The sequence below is a fragment of the Ambystoma mexicanum genome, chromosome 11, assembly GCF_040938575.1.
Source record: "Ambystoma mexicanum isolate Mex_15411 chromosome 11, UKY_AmexF1_1, whole genome shotgun sequence".
Classification (NCBI taxonomy): domain Eukaryota; kingdom Metazoa; phylum Chordata; class Amphibia; order Caudata; family Ambystomatidae; genus Ambystoma; species Ambystoma mexicanum.
The window spans coordinates 931,630,354-931,650,449 of record NC_090934.1 but is presented as its reverse complement, the minus strand read 5'-3'; the positions used below and the strand labels follow the sequence as shown (position 1 = coordinate 931,650,449).

Genomic DNA, 20,096 nt, shown 5'->3' with positions numbered 1-20,096 from the left:
AATGCCTTCTTGCGGACTGATCGAGTCTTGAATAAGGCTGCACGAGTCTCTTCTGACTCCAGCGTGCGTTCAAAGTTCTGGGATGCAAGGATCCAGGAATCCGGGAAATTAACAGAGTGCGCTACTAGCACACACAAGTCCAAGAATCAAGAAAGGAAGGAAAGGGACTAGGAATGGGGTAGGCTGGAAGAAGCAAGGGAAACAATACAGCGAGATACGGAGCACACGTCTGGTCACTAATTCGCAATAGCATTGAGACGCGCGGAGCTGCGGGAGCCGTGGTCTATAAATAGAACACGCTGCGTCCAAGGTGTAGAGCATGTTGGAAGTACAAGGGAGTGTAAGCCCCGTTGAGACAAGGACCAGGAAGTCCAAAAGGGGCGTGTTCTGTAGTTCATGACACCGAGTGAGGTACCATCACGGTTAAAGAGTGACCTAAAACCATACATTCAAATTGTTTTACAGAGATGCAGCTGCTACTGCACGCAAACATTTAGGAAAAACACATGCAACACGGTCTAACGTGGAGGAAAAATAGCCGCATGGTCTATTCCTTCCTCCACCTTCCTGTGTCAAAACAGCCAAAGCACATACATCAATTTCATGCACAAACAAAATTAATTCTTTGTTATAATCCAAAGTCTCTAAAACAGGAGCAGAACAAAGCACGGTGCGCAACAAAACAAATGCCTTTTGATGTTTAACAGTATATGGCAATGTATCTGTACATGTTTAGTCGTGCGTTACATGAAAGGTTTGACAATAAGCGAGAAATTGGGTATCCATTATCTACAATAGGAGGCAGAGCCTATAAGAGCTCTAACTTGTTTTTGCATTTTTGGCTGTGGCATTTTAGACATTGCATGTATTCCATCAGGTGCTAGTTTCCTACCCTCCTTAGACAGGACGTACCCAAGATATGCTACCTCCTGTCTACAATACTGAAATTTCTTCAAAGATGCTTTGTGACCATGGCAGGCTAGATATGACAATAAAAATATAGTATGCTTACAGAGTTCCTCCGTGGGAGCTATTTGCGTGTCTGGAATGAGATTGTGATTAAATGTTTGAATATGAGAATGTATGGAATGAGTCTAACTGAGGTGTGCGAAGTGACGTATGGTTGAATGCGTGAAACAACACAGCACATCTTTCTGCTAAGCTTAAACAACTTTAGAATTTGATTCTATGAGCTTATCCAATGAAGGATTTAGCTTTTGCATTTATTTCTGTCAATGAATTGTTGGTTTTAAACGTTTGGTGAAGGACTATCAAAGATTATAGTGCCGACACTGATGATGTTCTTAAATTTGAGCGTAAATTGATAAAATAAAATATAGATTTTTTTTACTACCTTGTGTCTACTGGAGTCTGGCTTTCTGCCCAAAGTGGCTATAGGACAATAATATGGTCTAGGGCCAATAGGTCTAAAGCCAGTGGGTAGCAACACTGAGCACCAGCTCTATTGTCGTAAAATCTTAAGGGTGAACCCCTTGATGTTAAGGGTATGCTGGTGGCACATACCCCTTTATCTCTCTTTCTTGTTTAAAGAAGCTAGTTTCCTACCCTCCTTAGACAGGACGTACCCAAGATATGCTACCTCCTGTCTACAATACTGAAATTTCTTCAAAGATGCTTTGTGACCATGGCAGGCTAGATATGACAATAAAAATATAGTATGCTAACAGAGTTCCTCCGTGGGAGCTGCTATAAGCAAATCATCAATACATTCAATCAATGTAACAGATTCAGGCAATTTCAAGGAATCCAACTGCTGCTTAAGTGCCCTACTGTATATGCTCGCAGTTGCTGTATAACCTTGTGGTATTCTAGTGAAAGTATATGCTCTCCCACCAAGGGAGAAAGCAACCAAGAATTTGCTTTCTGGATGTAATGGTATACTAAAAACATTTTTTTTAAGTCAATTAATGAGAAATATTCTGCAAATGGCGGTATCATGGTAAGATTCATAGTAATGTCTCAAACTATTGGAAACTGAGGCACTACAATCTTATTAATCCCTCTTAATCAATAACAAGACGATATGGTAGACCTGTGTCCCCTTTTTTTAAAACAGGTAAAATGGGTCTATTACACATCCTCCCCGTTATTTCTTCTATGATCCCTTGTCTTACTAAGTCTGAGACAATTGTTTCAAGGGCTGAATAACCTTCAGTGGATACCTTGTACTGAGGAATACGTGGATAAATTGCTCCCTGTCAAATATGTATTTTTATTGAGGAAATCTCCATAAAACCAATGTCATTACCTAATGCTGCCTTTAGAGTATCAGGGATGTTATCAAACTCGGGTGGCAAAGGTTTTGCTAAAAACGGATACATTTTTGACTGACATACTGTAATGCGCACTCCATCTTTTGTACAATAAATAGCACACAACCTTTCAACAAATGTAACTCCGACAAATTTTCTCCACACTGTGTAGTTAATAAGAACTGTATCTCACTAGCTGCTGGTCCCAAAAGGACAAGCACTGCAGGCAATATTTTACTAACTACAGGTGTTCCAGCAAACCTTACTGAAATATTAGTATGCCCACTCAAAGGAATATCTGGAACCTTAGCCTGATCTATGGAGTTATATTGGGCCCCTGTGTCTACTAGAAATTGATGCTCCTGTCTCCCAACTCTTATTTGAAAGTAGGGTCCTGACTGATCCATAGGGATGGTGATTGGTTCCATTTTCATTTGGGGCCTGTCCTAGTCTGAGAAATCTCAAGAGAAATTCTCAATATTGTACTGATTACTGACAAAAGACTGCTTGGATTATCAAAAACATTGGAGTTAAGAGGGATTGTAGTAGTTGGCGCAGAGCCAATCATTGACCGAGGTGGTACCCACCCACCCCTACTTCCTACCTGTTCTCCCTGATGTCCTCTTCCCCTTCTTTGATACATTCTGTTTGCCTTATTCAACAAGGCTGGACACTGTGCCCTCCAGTGGCCCTCCTGTCTGCAATATGCACACATGAGGGTGGTAAACATTGTACAAAGGACCAACACCTCTGCCTCTTGAGACAATAAACAGCCCTCCCCTAGTTCCCTGTTGTACTTGCTGTATTAACACTCTTGTCTTGAGAGCCACTCTCTTCTTTTCTGCTTTCTCCTTTTCCACATTTACTCTATTCTCATGATATTGAGCCATATGCAAAATGTCTGACGGAGCCTTAGTCGGCCAAGCACTTTCGGATTGCATTATAAGAATGCTGATTTCAGGTTACAATTGTCTGCCGAATTTATCTACAAATAATTTTTTCCCTGATGGGGTATTCATTTCTTGTCCTGAAAAATCAATAAATACTTGCTCAAATGTCTTAAAATATTCTGTTACCCCTTCAGTTTTATTCTGGACACATGCACCCAGTTTATCCCAATGAATCCTTTCTTGGTTACCACCCTTTTAAGTTGTGCAGCTATCATAGTGGGAAGGTTGAGTACTGCAGGAGCTGACCTTTTGTCAGCTGTTCTGTCAGCTTCAAGCTGATAAAGTGTGTCCCATGTCCTCCCAAATGTTGCAGGGTCATTGACATGTTTAATTGGTGTTCAAATATCTGATGGCAAAATTACTGAGAACAAAGTTTCCAAATCCCAACTAGTGAAGGCAGAGGTATTTAAAATGGCTTATAATTTTTTATTAAACCCTGCAGGATTTTTGCTAATATCAGGGATGGTCTGTTTTAATGGATTTAATTATTGTCTAGAAAAGGGTACGTGAACAAATTGGGTCTCATATTTAGCAGGCTTCATAAGCGGCTTCCCTTGATTATCAAGGACAGGACTTCCTTGAGCATAAAGTGTAGCCTGCTGTGGTATATAAACAGGCGGCACCTCTCGAATAGGGAGCTGACAACTAGATAGTTTTCGTAATTTTAAAAGTGCTGTTAAGTGAATGAGTTGCTCTGGGATAATCATTATGAATGCATTATCTAAGTTTCAAGTGTTGCAAATCTGCAGATTTCTCTAAATCGCCTTCCCCGTTTTGTTTTATAATTGCATCCAACATTACTTTCATAGCATGCATCTATATCTGGGGAACATATTGCAAAAGGTACTGCAAATGGCTGAAAGAGGGGTCAAAGTAGTGGCCCATCTAAGAGCGGTACGTGCAATTAACTGTAATTCTTCATCCGACATACAAGATTTTTTACATGCTGTGTTAATTACAGGCTGTTGGACGTATTCAGAAGAAGAATGGGTTACCTGGCTACCTTGCAATTTGAGTTTTTGGGAAAAAATAGATTTTCCACGCTTTGTGCGGTTTATTAGAAGTACAGATTTATTTGTTTGTATCTTATGGACACATAGCCCTAGGGCTGGTCAGCCGACACGTGTTTTGACCCGTGGCTATCGGTATGATTTGAACTGCCCTGTTTGGGGACTTTGTGATGTTTCAGGCTATTCCTTGGTGCTGGTCCTTCTAAACGTAGTTCGGAGTGGTTGCTCCTTTGGTGTTGCCCAGGGCAACCGTAGTTCGGAGTGGTTTCTCCTTCGGTGTTGCCGACGGCAACAACGAAGGCACAACCACTCTGATCTACATTTAGAAGGACCAGCACTATCAACAACAAGGAACAGCCTGAAACATCACCAATAGCCCAAACGGGGAAGTTCAAACCATGCCCCGTTTGGGGGGAAGCACACCATTTCCTCTCAGCCACCCTGCACTTGCGTTTAAGGGTGACAAGGTCTGAGACACACCACAAGTGGCGGCGAAAACCTCAATTGACACACGCTTCATGTGTCGGGTAACCAAGAAAGTAGGTGGCAGTGCTGGAGTTGGCTTGGCCTGAGGGGTAGAGAGGGTGGGCTGGGAGGAAAGGAGAAAGTGATCACTCCAGGAGAGAGGAGTGGTGAGCGGGATAGAAAGGGGAAGGTCTGAAGAGATCAGAACATCCAGAGTGTGCCCTGCAGAGTGAGTCGGGCCAGATGGGAGAATAGAGAGTGAGAGAGAGTCGCAGAAGTCATGAAAGAGTCCAGAGGAAGGACAGAAAGCATCCAGGTGGATGTTAGGTAATTTGTTATTCATTTACAAGAAATAACAACACAAATATGTTCAGACTACATACATAATAATGCCCTAATCCCCAGAAGACAGAACGAATTACATATTCAACAGTTATTATTGTTATTGCGAGTTTCTACTTTACTTATGGCTTTAATGACAAACTCTTTCGGCCAGTTCACGGATGATGACTTATGTTTGAGGCCTTAAATACAGATTCCACTTGCCCTATGTTCCAACAATGGTCACCTTAGAGGGCCACAAGACAAAGGGCAGTTCCTGAAGAAGCATCTCCACTCGTGTTTGCCTGTGTTCGCCTGGGAAGCCTGCCGCAGTCAACCTACAGTGACTGATAAGGTATGTGTGGTCTGGGCGGGGGTGCAGCAATTACTGCACTCCATTAAAACCCCACTACTTCTAATACCTAACCATCATATACATACCTGCAGCTGACCTAGTGCATAGCTGGGTGTTCCTTCACTGCACTGTTGTAGCCATGTGAGCTTCATGATTGTAGGTGCATTTCCCCATTAATGTGTATCTTGACACCAGGTGAGGTTCCTCACTGCTGTGTGTCTTTAGTCAGATCTATGTGATCACTGCGACCACACATAATTGCGACAGCCGAAAATGGCAATTTAAAAAAAAATTATTGAACCCCTTTTACACCACATAGATATGCGGGGGAAGGCCCCCGCTCCTCCCCCTATATTACTATAATATCCCATACCCCCACCACATATGTATGTGGTGTAAAGGGGGTGTGTAAAAAATAAAAATCGGGAATTTCAGCCGTCGCAATTGTGAGGGCGACATTTTGGGCCATTTCCTCTTTAATCTAGGTGCATTTCCCAAGGAGGTTGGGTTGAGGACCCTGAACCAAGATAGTGCCAGTGTGATAGACATTATTGATACACCTGGATGATGTGAAGCCCACCAATGGGACTTCAAATTTGGTGCCACAATTGATGGGAGAGGATGTGAAAGGGGAGAGAGTAGAGATGAGGAGTCCATAGATCTGGGGAGGGGACAGAGAAGAGGATATCGGTGAAGACCTGTCTGGAAGTTACGCTAACATCACTGTCTGCGATGGGTAGGCCAGAGTTAGTGGCCAAGGTGTCCTTTTTGTTCTTTTTTCTTCCAGACTGCGCAAGAGGGGGGGGTAGGTAATAGTGTAGCAGTTAGTGAAGATAGGGGAGATGTTGAGTGCCATAGGGGCGGCAGAGGATAGTTGAAGAAAAGAGGTGTGGCAGCACAACACAGTCCTAGCCCAAACTCATCCAGCGACCTCATAGCTTCAAAAAGGGGCACAAAATGCAAGGCAAAATGGGGTGCAAAGATGTAAAAAAAAAACACAAACCTAGATTTGCATTTCCAAAAATGGATACAAAATACAATACAAAATGGGGTGAATAGATATTAAAAACACACATCTAGATTTGAATTTCCAAAAAGGGACACAAAATGCAATGTGAAATGGGGTGCAAAAATGTTTAAAAAACCACACCTAGATTCAAATTTCCAAAAAGGGACACAAAATGCAATGCAAAATGGGGTGCAAAGATGTTAAAAAACACACACCTAGGGCCTCATGACAAGTTCGACGGTAGCCGTGCCGGTATAACCGGCAGGCTGCTGCCAGACTTGTGAATTTTTCCAGCGCCTGGCTTCACAGAAACACAGAGGGATTATGACCCCGGTGTTCCTGGAAGTCAGGCGCCAGAAAATCGTTAATCCCCATTCCAATTTGAGTCCCATAGGATTCAATGGGATTGGGGATGATGGAAGCACCGGCACTGTTGATAACAGTGCCGGTGCTTCCGTGAAAGTCTGAGGGTGGCTGCCATCCCGCCAGCCAGGTCGGAGCTAGCAGGTGGGATGCCAGCTGCCCGCAGACTTGGAGTGTGCCGGTCCGATAACAACGGTGCCTGTAGGCTTATTGGCACCGTTGTTACATGACTGGCACACTCCTAATGAGGCCCCTAGATTCGAATTTCCAAAAAGGGACACAAAATGCTATGCAAAATGGGTGCAAAGATGTTAAAATACACACACCTAGGTTTGAATTACCAAAAAGGGATACAAAATGCAATGAAGGAAGAAGTAGACTAGGTGAGGCAAGGAAGGCAGAGTGAGCTAGGCACAGATTGGTTCACAGTTGTTAGTGGAGGAGGCAGTGAGAAAGTTCAGCCATCCCTCACTGGTAGATATGCAGAAGGAAGCATAGAGGTGCAGGGGCCCAGGTTCGTGGGGTGACATGCTGTACACCAGGTGGCAAGTCCATTGTTAGAAGAGAGAGAAAGGAGGGGGCCCTCCGAGCCCTCCTAGGCCCGGATAGATACATACAGGGCCTTAGTTGTGGGCCTTTGGTGATGGGCCGACTAAAGCCTGCCAGTTCCTCTGATAATTCAAAATAGGGTAACCCTGCCCAATCGCAGTGCCGGAGGCGGGAGCTGGAAGTCACTGAGGTGTCTTCCTTCTGTGTGCTGCAGGTGGCGGTCATCTTGGAAGTGCTGCGAGGAGCCCTGGGCACCGGTGAAAAAGGCTGCAACACAATCAGATTGTACTTTTTGATTTAAAAAAAATGTATTTTCTTTTTTCCAATATTGTCCATACTGCTTGTGTGTGGTCGTAGATTCCCCAAAAGATGATGTGGTGCTTCTAGCGTGGTGTTCCCACCCTCTGAGCGTCCTGCAGCAGAGGGTGTCCTCTCCTTCCTTCCTTCTCGAGATGTGAGATCACCATTGCAAGGCTGCCAAAGGACCTGAGGCAACGCTCATGCCTCATTCCAGAGTGTAGCAGGGTTGTCACACTCCAAGTGAGAGTACTGTCTTGGTCAGTTACCACATGGTGCGAGTTACCCGGCTGTGAGTCAAATTTGTGGCTGGTGCCTGAAAGTGAAGCGCTTCCGAAAAGTCTGCAAGGTTCCAGCGATGTTCATGGCCAAACATGCTGCCAGAACCATGCACAAAGAAAACTACAGAAGTCGCGTGTCGTGAGACACCTCTCAGACCAGCTCACACTGAAGAGGAGGAAAATGATGAAGAAAAAGTTTTCATCACCTTTTCCATAAGTGGCCAATGCTCCTGAAAGTGAGCCAAAGTGAACGTCCGTAACTATGCTGGTCCTCATTGACACAGGGGCCTCTGTCAATGTCATGGCATCCTCCCATTTCCAATCATTGGTTCCTTGTCCAGGTAAATAAATGCACACTTGGGGGTTCCACTCCATTGCCACTGGAGGGTGCATTCATCATATATGTAATTCAAGAGCAGGGCAAGTACAAACACAACTTTATGTGATGGCTGAAATTAAGGCAAGGACACAATCCTGAACCGCTGTAGGCAAGGACACACTATTCAGTTGTACCACAGCAGGCAGAGGCCCTGGGACTGGTCCACCTTGTATTTGGGGTTTACATGCATGATGTGGACGCTTTGCTCGGAGGATATCAGGTTTTCTTCTGAGGGACTGGATGCCTGCAAAATTAACAAGTGGGACTTTGCATCAATTCCGCAATGCAGCCTGTGGATTTATGCCAGTAGAACCCCTTGTCATGTCAGGTAAGTTTGAGCTAGAGCTGAAAAAACGATTGAATGAGTAAATCATCAAGACAGTCACTGGCCCCAATGCCCTGGCTCTCCCACATTGTCGTGACTGTTAAACCGAAACAACCTGAGACTGTCCCGGGAGGATAGCTCAGCGGCAACTTGTGCGTCTTGGAAACAAGACCACACGAAACACAGATTCGATCCCCGGGTCCGCGCTTAGCAACCTCTGGGTGTTTAAGCGCTTTATAAATACGCAACTAAGACAACAAAAAAAAAACATTACGCCACTAAGAAAACAAAAAATTATCTGTAACAGCGCCTCGATGCCCGCGGGCTGTGTGAGCGCTTTAAAAAATAAATAAAAATAAACTGCGTTTTTGCGTACATATGGCACATTACAGAAACTATAGATGACACAGATGCCAATCTGCAGGGTGCAGCAGTGTTCTCCAGGATTGCATAAAGACTCCCATTATATGAACACATTCTCGACTCATGTGGAGCTATTCAGATACAAGTGTCTCTGCTTCGGGGTATTCTCTGCCGCAGACATCTTTCAACACACAATCCAAGGGGTACATACAGGTCTTCCAAGGGTGTCTAATGTCAGCAATGGTGTCCCAATCTTTGCCTCCTTGCTTTAATAGCATTTGAAGAGACTCATAGCTATATTAATATGTCTAATTGATTTTGGCCACACCCAGACAAAAGTGCTTTTGCTCCACGAGACATAGGGTTTTTTGGCTATGTCCTTCAGGACTCAGGAACCTCGGGTGACCCTAAAATGTTGCAGACATCAAGGCAATGGCCACTCCCAATTCCCAGGGTGAGATAAGACACTTCCAAGCTTTCTGGCAATGGTGGGAGATTCATCCATGACTTTGATACTCTCACAGAACCTTTACTTAACCTCACAAAAAAGCACTGTGTTTAGGGATGGTCTGGTAGGGAGAAAAATGCCTTTGAGAGCTTTTAAACAAGCCTTCTCATTATGGTGATTTTCAACCCAACCAGGCCCAATGAAATTCTGGTGGATGCTGGTGCAACAGAGCTTGGTGTGGTGCTGGGTCAAGTAGGTGAACAATGAAATGCAACCAGCTGCTTATGCCAGTGGAGTGCTGATTAGTGTGGAGCAACAAACTCAGATAGAAATGGATGCACTACCTATGCTGTAGGCATGCACACATGTTCACGTCTATGTTTCTGGACACACCATAACGGTGATCACCGACCACAAGCCATTACTCAACATCATGTCAGGGACATCTCCTCGCCCACCGGTAAGAATTGAGAAGTGCCTCCTTCAATTACAGGACAATGGGAAAACCCTGTTCTACAAGGCTGCTACCATGACAGAGCAGACTTTCTTCCCGTTATACATCTCTTGGGAATCCGGGAGGGAGGCTACACACACCCAGGGAAGAGAGACACTCCCCTGTTTATCACACCCACAGGCAGAGAACCTCTACCTCATAGGCTAGAGCGACTTATAGCCTGCACCCCTTTACTATGGAAACAGGTACCACGGCTCAGGAGCTACAAGTGGAAAGACACAGTAATAGTTAATAACAGTATGGATTCTCCAGAACACCCCCACCCCCAAGGTTCCCCTGCTTTCCCGAAGAAAACCATCTGTGTTCTTCAGCAGCCTCGTGTGAACCACCTGTCTAACACTGTCCATGTTGTTTCACATGGATTCAGTAACTCCTTCCTTCTAGTTCTGCAGGGAATATCCTTACTTGAATTTATGGCAGTCTTTAAGAGCGTAATTAAAGTTTTCTTATGGTTAACTTGGTGCTTGGTTATACCATAACAAACATAGAATCAAGGATAATTACCCAATGTAGATATCTCCCTTCAGTCTGAATTGCAAGATGCAGTAAGCGGCTCACAACTTCTCTTTTAACTGATCATCATGAAACTGAAGTCAGCACATTGCGGCCTGACATTTCACTTGGTGGCCATCTTGAGATGGGATGACCGTGTCCCAACCCGGTGGCCAGGTTGGAATGGGTGGTAGCCCTTCGTCACACCACACTCACGGACGTCGGCGTGTCCCATGGCCAACACATAACATTGTGTCCACTAGGGTTTCCATTGCCTACCAGGTAAGAGGGGAGCATGGGTTGGGAGAGATCGTACCAGACCGACAACATGGCGTACTAACTTTCGAAACATCCAGCAAGGTTTTCAAACAAGGCGTGTGGAAGACTGCTGGCTGCAGGAGCATGTTTGTTTGGTCACTAAGGCCAGAAAACCTCATCTCTATAACTCTGGGCAGAGTCTGACAAACCCTGGTTGCTGATCTCTGTTGCTAACCTGTGATCCAGAAGGTGGAAAATAATAATTGGAAAGACCTCTTGCCTGAACAAAACAGCAGAACAAAGCAATTAAAGATGACATTGAAAGGGCTGTGGCGTGCCCAGTCGGAATTTGCAGATGGACTGCTACTTCGAGGGTCAACATTTGTTTTGTCCTAAGCACCAATTGATCAGGTGATACAGTTGCAACTTGTCATCCAACAAGGGGATGTCCAAAGAAAGGGTTGCCTCAAGAAGAAGGTGTGGTTTCAAGGATTTGAACAATTTGGAGAGGGACACATAGGGAAATGTCTATGATGTCAGGCCACAACCAGCAGGAACACATAGCCTCCCACTAAAGGCCTCCTGAGGTGCAGTGAGCCATGGCAAGCCATCATCGTAGACTTTGGCATGGTATTGAATGATCAACACTTTCTGGTGGCCATGGGCATTTCTTGTGATATCCCAAGGTGAAGTTCCTGTCGCCCATTGCTGCTTCTGCAGTGATTCCTGTTGTAAAGGACTCGTTACTGCACATGGCTTCCCAGACATGGGCAATGATTAATCTTTCCAGAGTAATGCGTTTTAGGACGTTTTGCATCTTTCATATTCACCAGAAAACAATCACCCCTCTGACCCGAGCCAATGGGAACATTATATGCTTCATGAGAACTCGCAACAACACCTTGCACGTAGCACACGAACAGGTTATTCAATTTCAGGCAGTGTTATTCACATTTCTGATAGCAAATGGGACACCCCATTCATCCACTAAGGGTGCACCAGATGAGCCCTTCTTGGGGAGGAAAGTCAGGTTTACAAAACCCTTGCATTCATCGAGAGTGGTTCCTACTGTCAACCTAGATAGGGCGAGGTCATGGTTGTGCAAGACGACAGAAAGGAATCTTCACAGAAGAGACTGCAAAACAAACAGACCTCTGAAAGAGACACAGTCCTCATTAAACGATGGCAGGATAGTCACAAGCTATCCCTCACTTTTGAGCCACACCCATGGACTGTTATAAGGACCCAGGGGTCCATGGTCCTGTCCAGTGATGCTTGTTTGAGCATCACCGAAACTCCCGGTGGTTAAATAGGTGAATCTGGAAGAATGTAGCTCGGATAACCTTGTGTAAGAAGAAGAATCTGGAGAAGCTGAGCCTATAGGTCCTGGATCAGCTGGTGATGGTCAGGAGCAATCTCAGCAGGTGGCCCAGGGCGCTCAGTGCAAAACAAACCAGGCGCTTTGTTCTGAAGAGTGAGCAATGACCAGAAAATGACATTCCTACCGATGTAATATCAGGATGCCGACCAGGTTTAATGACTGTATACATTACAATTAGTGAGCAGCTGTGCTACAGTATTGGTATTTGGTGAACATTTGGGAGGGATGTAATGATCAGATGACAGTTTCATCTAGTGTTATCGTGATGTTGTAAGCATGATCCTACATAGAGCATCATCAAGACGTTGAAGTTAAAGGAGTGAGGCACATATAGAATGCAGCCTCCAGCACCAGGCACACTTGGTGCCTGGACACATTTTGGGGAGATCCGGTCTGGGTTACTGTAGCTACACTCATTGCCCATAACACTCCTTGAAAGCCCAATTCCTGAAGATTGCAGTCATAGTTTCATTTTTTCTCTAGCTAACTTAGTTGAAGCAGTCTAGCTAATGAAATTTCACCATTATAACGCTTGATAACCTCCTTCTGTCAAAATGCCTGGTTTCAAAACATGTCAAGCAGTTACATTTGAGCCTTTCACATGTCCCAATTTTCAATGCATTAGTCCAAACACAACTACCAACCTGTTTCTTTGCAGATATGATTACTAATGGAACTCCCTTTTAAGCTTTTAGAATATTTACATTGTGGATTTCGGAGAGCCTGCGAAAGAAGTGTTGATAAATATCTCTGGTTTTCTTTATCTCTCAAAAAGAGATAATATGCACTTAACATTGTTGGTGAGGGTTGGCAGGTTGTAAAACTATCACCTTGGAATAATGGCACCCTAAAGGAAAAATACATTGAGAATCATGCCACTAGCGAGACCACGAATTCGAGTTTATTGTGACTCTTTTTGTGGAGAATGGTGATTGAATTTTTACTGATTTCCATTTCCATTTGTAGTATCATTCTGATCTCCTGTTGTGATAACTCCACTAGTCTCTCTTCGCCCACATCTTTCTTCCATCCACCTATCCTTCACCCTCAGACCGCCACAAACTCACCAGTGTGCCTGCTCTTTGCATATGATGCATATGTTGTTTGATTGTTCAGAAGGCCAATCTCCTTCTTGCAACTGCTATCCAGGTTTGGCTACCAAGTGGCATTTTCTCAGCAGCCATTTTGGAATGGTTTTTACTTTTGTCTAGACCCTCATGTTTCTACTCCTCACACTCACACTACTCCTCACACCAAATGCTTTGCATTCAATTTGTGAGTGTGAAAATTAAAAGTCCATGCTTGACACCCAACCCTCTGCCCAGGAGTGGTAATACTTGAGGCTAAAAGTCCTAGTCCACGGGCCCTCTTTTTCGGACCTTGCTCTAAGCTCATGACAATAAGTCAAGCTTCTGGACTCATCATTCCAGGTATTGTCTGGAAGCTTTACTGATTAAATAATCAGGGTGCTGTTTCATGGCTTTTGTGAAATTGCGTGGTCTCACGAGTTATAAAATGTGCACATATAGTAGCAATTTTTACAAATATGTAGACCAACAATTCTTCAGTTAACACCTTTTTGCATGTTTGTAAGTTCAGGAACAGCCAATACACTAGATCAATAACAGCCAGGAAGTGAAAGACCTCCATAGATTGCACTGATCTTAAAGTAGGACTTCTAGTTGTGGAGCTTCAGAAGTATTTTTAAACTTGCTGTGTAGTTTTTGACACTTGTTTGTCTCCCTGAATCCCCTCTTCCACTCTTTGTGACTAATATGGTATTGCTACAAATCCCGTTGGCTCCTCTGCCGTACTTTTTAAAAATCTCAGGCTTTAAAGACAAACATGCTTTTCAGGCTTTATCATCAATAATTAATTAATCAATCCTGCAGTGTTGGTTCTGCAGTTTGAGGCACAATTGAAAGAAGTACAGAAAAGTTGGAGTTTAGATTCTGAGGACTTATACTCAATGTTTGATGGGTAATGTGAATGTTAAGATTAAGCAGCGCCTGTTGGAGGTACTAAATCAGAACATATGAAAATCTTTAATCGAATGGCATTAGGGGTTATCTACATTTTTGTATTGACTGGTTCCTGGGAAAGAAATCTCCAGAACAGAGTGTCTGTGTTGTCTACTGTAAGTGGCCTTCTGATGGAAAATGGACCACATGTTCCTCATGAAGGATAGCTCAGGGGCAATGCGTTTGTCTTGGAAGCAAGACAACAACACATGTTTGAATCCTGATCCCGATCCCGTGCTTAGAAACCACTTGTTGGTATTAAGCGTGTTATAAATTAACAATAACATAAAAATAAATAAATGACAAACTTACACCCATTTTTCCCCCAAAAACTTTTTGTGTATACGAGTTTGTTCTTTTTTTTTAATGGGGCAAATTCAGTATGCAAAGTATGTATTCCTTATACTGGGTTATTTTTAACAACATTGATTAGGAGAAAGTTAGGGGCAAGTATCACTGAGGATGTGGCATGCTTTGTATGTTCAAGTTATTAATGTAAATAATATTATGCTAACATTATCTACATCCATGTTCATAATGTGTTTATCTCTTCATGAGTGTTCATTTATGTTCATTTGTATAGGTAAAACAACATTCAATAAAATATTGACTTGAGTTTGTCATGAGCATTCTACTTGACTCCTTACTTAACAATTGCCTTGCATTTTAAATATGTCATTTTTGGCTATTGAGAACATGAAATTACTTTAAAGTTTTTAGACATGGAACTGTATGAAGTCATCTCCCAAAATATCATGAGAAGCTCTGCTTTGGAAGTTGACAAACAGCAATCGACACAGTGCATTGGCGTAGGTGCACTTTGGAACTACACCTGCAATGCATGCTGTCTCACACTGCTCTCTCACTCTCTGTTGCAGGTGCATTCCTCTTCTGCTGGACGCCCTTCTTCGTGGTGCACATCACCAGGGCCCTGTGCGAGGCTTGCGCCATCCCAAGCCCTCTCATCAGCATCGTCACGTGGCTGGGCTACGTGAACAGTGCCCTGAACCCCATCATCTACACAATCTTTAATACTGAGTTCAGGAACTATTTCCGCAAGGTCTTGCACTTGTTCTGCTGGCGTGAATGGTGCCCGCAGAGAACTGGACTCTAGGAGGAGAGCACAGCAGGCCCTGTCACCTTTTTGTATGGCTCATTAAAAAATGACATTTTTATCAAGGTGTGTGCTCCTTTTATTAACATTTGTATGCGTTTATGCAGCTCTTTCTGTACAAAAGGGTGATTTCTAATTGAATCAAATAAAGGCTGGGAGTTAAGCATTTCCTCAAGGTCACAGGGAAAAAGCAAACATTTGACCTTCAGGACTCACTCCCTCATCTCTAGTCACTGTCATAGTTTTACTGGATAAGGGTGAGCCCATGCTTGAGAGACCGGCAACCCAACCTGTCCAGGTACACCTTTTCAGAATGGGCCTATCCCTTTACGCGTGTAGCAATGTACCTTACTTCTGTCCTAGAACTCCCTGGTGTGGTCAAGCACCTTGCTGTAGCCTGGGAGGTCGGGGGTGTAGCTAAGTTTCAGAGAGGCACTGGCCTATCGAGAATAACCGGCAAATCCCTCTGATAAAGAATCAGCTTCGGTTAGGTATGGGTCACCTCCTCACAAGCGTGCTCACTGTTATATTGTATGTGGTGCAAATAGCACATAATCATGGCCATAGGCCGAGAGCACACAGCTGCAAGCACAGATTAGCGCTCTATATATATCTGCTCATAGGTGGGGCACCTTCAATGCATTTTGTCAACACAAATATTTTACTTCTAGTTCTAAGTATTTGGACCTTCGCCATATCCTCAGAATTGCACGCAAGCTTGTTGTGTAACAATACCGTCCAGGTGATTTGATGTCTATGCTTAAAATAACCTGTCATATTTGGTGTGATGAAAAGGATGAACACATGGTCAATGTAACTTTTAGATTATGAACAGGTACCCATTTAAAAGATTCCCGTAGCTCTCTTTTTTCCCAGTGCCTGGACCTGTCTACATCCTAACCTTTTCTACAACCCATCCCTGTATGCATCCCAGCACTACCCTGTCGTGCATGCATTCCAGCACTGCTCTGCCCTGCATGTTGATGCCCAAATCCCAGGCCAGGTGTGACCATGCCGAAGAGCGCAGAATCGGTGGGAGCCCAGATCAAAAATCAGTGTGGAACCCAAAGTGGAGACAACCCCGAAACCTTACCAAAACACAGACATGCCTGGAGCCCGACACCACCTGAACCCCAGTGCAGAGGCCAGCTCCATCTGGATATAGCGTAAAAGAGGGTTCAGACAGGCCCCACTTGGAGACCATCACTGATTGGAGATCATCAAGAGCTCAGCTGTGACAAGCAGCCTATTTTGGTGCCTGACCTGGGACCCAACTCCCACACTGGAGCACAATTTAGACCGCAGCGCAGTCAAGCCCAGACTCCAGGCTAGCCTATGTCCCAGCCCAGAGCTCAGTCCAACCCAGCACAGGGCACAGTCCCTAGCTGGTATCCCTACAAAATATCCCCACCCAAAATCTCGCCGTATATATGGCTATTTGTCTCGCCATAGGCGATATTTTTTGGGGGGATAATTTATGGGAGCGGGGGTTGGGGGGTGTCCCCCACACATTTTAAAATAATGCAGGGGTTTCCCCCGCAGGGTCCATGGGTCAATATCACCGCATAAATATGGCGATATTAGCCATATTATCATTATCATTATAATTTTTTAGCTCAGGTGTCCTCAGAGCCCAGGCTCAAAGTGAACATAGAGCCAAGTCCAGCCAAGAGCCTAGTTTGGCTCACACCACACATACACGGGCAGTTCATGGCAAGAACATCAAAAAGGCACCCACAGATGCTTCTACTAGCCCTCCTCACAACTGCATAATTGGGAGAAGACTACATTTTCATTAGCTGAGATGCACAAGAAATTATAGCTGATGTGTTGGCCATGCCCACTTTACAAAAATGGTTATCTACGCACAAGTCAGTGGACTGGGAGCTGCAGCACTCTGACAAAGCCTTCGAGGCAAACGTTTTAATATATATTTGTTATTTTCTTTTATTTATTTCTGCAGCACTGGTTTTATGGAAACAGAGGGGAATTGTGGGGGAGTGATTCTGGGTCTTGGGAATGTGGGAAAAATAAGGCAGAATGGGCCCTGCACCTCACATTGGGGAGACTTACATGCCACCCCCAGATATATATCTCCATGTCACTCGCAGGACTGGCTAACTATTGCTGTACGCTTTTATGTTTTCCCAACTTGTGTACAGAAGCAATTTATTTAAAGTTGTACAAATGTAGATGGATTATTTTCTAAAAATGCTATTTCTGCTGAGCTAGAAGGTTCACACTGCAGTGTGGCGGCTTTCACCCCAAACTGAGGCCCGTGATCAGTGCATGGAAGTGTACAGAAGATGATCAGCTGAGCTGTAGTTCTAAGTATCAATGGCCTGAAGGAGTCCAGCTATCATTGCTAGAAGAGCTCCAGTTAGGTGCATGGATAATCAGGACCTGCCCCTGTAGGAATATGGGGAATATCCGAGCATCATTTAGAGCAAGTCTACTTTTCAGTAACACAATTGAACTGCTTTTTAAAATGGCCTCAGCTGTGATTAATATTATCTGTAACAGGGCTCTCACTCTAGGTATTTCCATGAGAGAATACCCGAGAGAGAGAGAGAGAGAGTGAAGCATCTTCAGTGGAGTTCTGAGTGGGCTGTGTATTAGCATGATCAGAATTTACACTAAGTCTGAGCATTTGACATGATCAGGCACATGGCTCAGTGTGAGTCTTTAACATCTGGAGCGCACTTCTGAACGAGTATGGTGAGTATAGCTCAGGGGCAACATGCTTGCCTTGGAAGCAAGAAGACATGAAGAAACCCAGGTTCGATCCCCGAAATAACCTATCATATCATATATTGGAGATGGAGCTTTTACAAGCCAGTCATCCAAATAGGCTGAAGGGTGCACTCCTAGCAGTCACAGATGGGTGGCTACTGCAGAAAGGGGTTTCATAAACACTCCTGGGGCTTGATTCAGACCTAAGGGTGGACAACTGTATTGCTAATGTTGTCCTACAGAGTGAACCTCAGCAATTGACAATGCTCCTTCCTAATGGACCAATGGAAGTATGAATGAGAAAAGTGCACTGAGGCTCCCCATCGTTGTCCACTAAAGCTTGCAGAATTTGCGCCAGGGTTGTCACATGGAATGTCTACACTAGGAGAAACTGATTCAGGTCTGATGGGTCTACTATGGGCCTGATGCCTTCTGAATTTTGGTAGATGGTGAAGTATCAGGAATACAATCTTAAACCTATATTGATTACCAGCACAAGTTCTATTGCTCCTAGAACAAAAGAAATGTTGAAATCATTGATGAGCTTTGGAGAGAACTTTCTACATTTCTGAAAAGACAGTGAGACAAATGGAATGGTCAGTGAAAGGGCCATATTTTACTACAGATACGCCCCGGGAGTCTTGCATTATTAACTCATTTGATGGAAATAGGATCATTCCCTTCTTTCCACTAGCTATTCATGATCCTTGATAAATTAATCTCTTAGATGGCAACAAGTTTAGTTGTTGTGGATGTCCTAAAAGTATATTATATAATCTGGGTAAATCCCTCTTTTTTTGTTACCGGGTGGGCCTGTCTCATAAGGGAACAGACTATGTGAAAATAAAACGAACACAGGCTACCCCACCCTTACACACTTCAGTAGATGGATGCAAGCTACGGATTGTACTGAAGTTAACCACTTATCAACACACATGGTCAGAGAAAATTAAAACAATGTATTGGTATGGTATTGTTTATTTGTAGAGCGCCTATACACAAAGCAAGTGTTTCAAAGCGCTCAAGGATGGAGGGAACAAGGGGGAAAAACAACAGTCATTCAGAGCCCTTGAATTTCTGAGCGATACAAGTCTGCAAAGGCAGAGTGAAGGCATGAAATAAGTGCGTATAATGCCATTAACAGTGTATGTGTATGAGCGTGGTATAAATAAAATATAATTTCATTAGATAACAGCAAATGGGTCTGACGAGGATGATTCTGCAGTTTTTCCTAGTGCATTGAGGCACCACTGTGCAAGGTGGGGAGACAAGGGAAAAACAGATAGATGATCTTCAAGGCATGGTACATTCAGATCGTGCAAGTGTGCAGACAGGTGCAGGAGAGGGGTAAGTGCTGAGAGATGCCACTCACAGGGGTCATTGATCGAGTGCAGACCGCAGATGCAAGTGCAAAGGCCCGGAGGCAAGTGCGGGAGACTGGCAAGGGTGCCTGGGACCTGTGTGACTCTGAGGGACACTAGGTGGCCAGTCAGCAAGCTGAAGCAGAAAGGAGGAGTGAGAAAGGATAGAACAGAGGGAAAGGTCAGCAGGGTAGAGAGAAAGAGAAGGAGAAGGAGAAGAGGAATGACTTAAGAGTTTCCAGAACTTAAGGAGATTAGGCTCAAGACAGAGTGCAGCAGGGAGGCTATTCCAGAGGGAGGCCCCTGCAGAGGATAAAGATCTTCCTCCAAATCTCTGCTTGGGGAACCGGCTCACTAGCAGAAGTTTGGAGGTAGATGAGCGGAGGGCTTGGGAAGGACAGTATTTAGGTAGGCCTTGTTGCAGATTGGTAGGTCCCAGGCGGTTTATAGTGATTTTTTCGAATGACATTTTTTCGAATGGCGTTTTGTCAAAAACATTTCACCTAAAAAAAATATTTTGAATGTCTTTTTTTTTTAAATGGGGGGGTTCAATGGGGGTGTTCCCACCAACCCCCTGTTTTTTTTATTTTTGCCCTTTTTAAAATGGGGGATTCCCCCCAAACTGCTATTTTTTTTTTATTTTGACCCTTTTTTTTACTTACGAAACAAACAAAAAAACTATAAACTAAAAAAAAAGACATTCGAAAAAATACATTTCGAAAAATGTTTTCCACATAATTGTATTTCGAAAAAATGTTTTAGCAAAAATGACAGGATACCGTCCCAGGCCCCAGAAAGCCTTGTGGACAATAAGGAGGGTCTTGAACTTGAACC

The 20,096-nt window shown here is 44.0% G+C and overlaps 1 protein-coding gene across 1 annotated transcript in view; it reads left to right on the top strand.

Moving 5' to 3' along the window:
• Window positions 1-15,229, top strand: part of DRD4 (dopamine receptor D4) — a 299,448-nt gene extending 284,219 nt beyond the window's left edge. The window contains exon 4 of the mRNA XM_069624042.1: window positions 14,933-15,229. Coding sequence (XP_069480143.1) covers window positions 14,933-15,168 — 236 coding nt within the window. The 3' untranslated portion in view covers window positions 15,169-15,229. The remainder of the gene's footprint in view (window positions 1-14,932) is intronic.
• The last annotated feature ends 4,867 nt before the right edge of the window (window positions 15,230-20,096 follow it).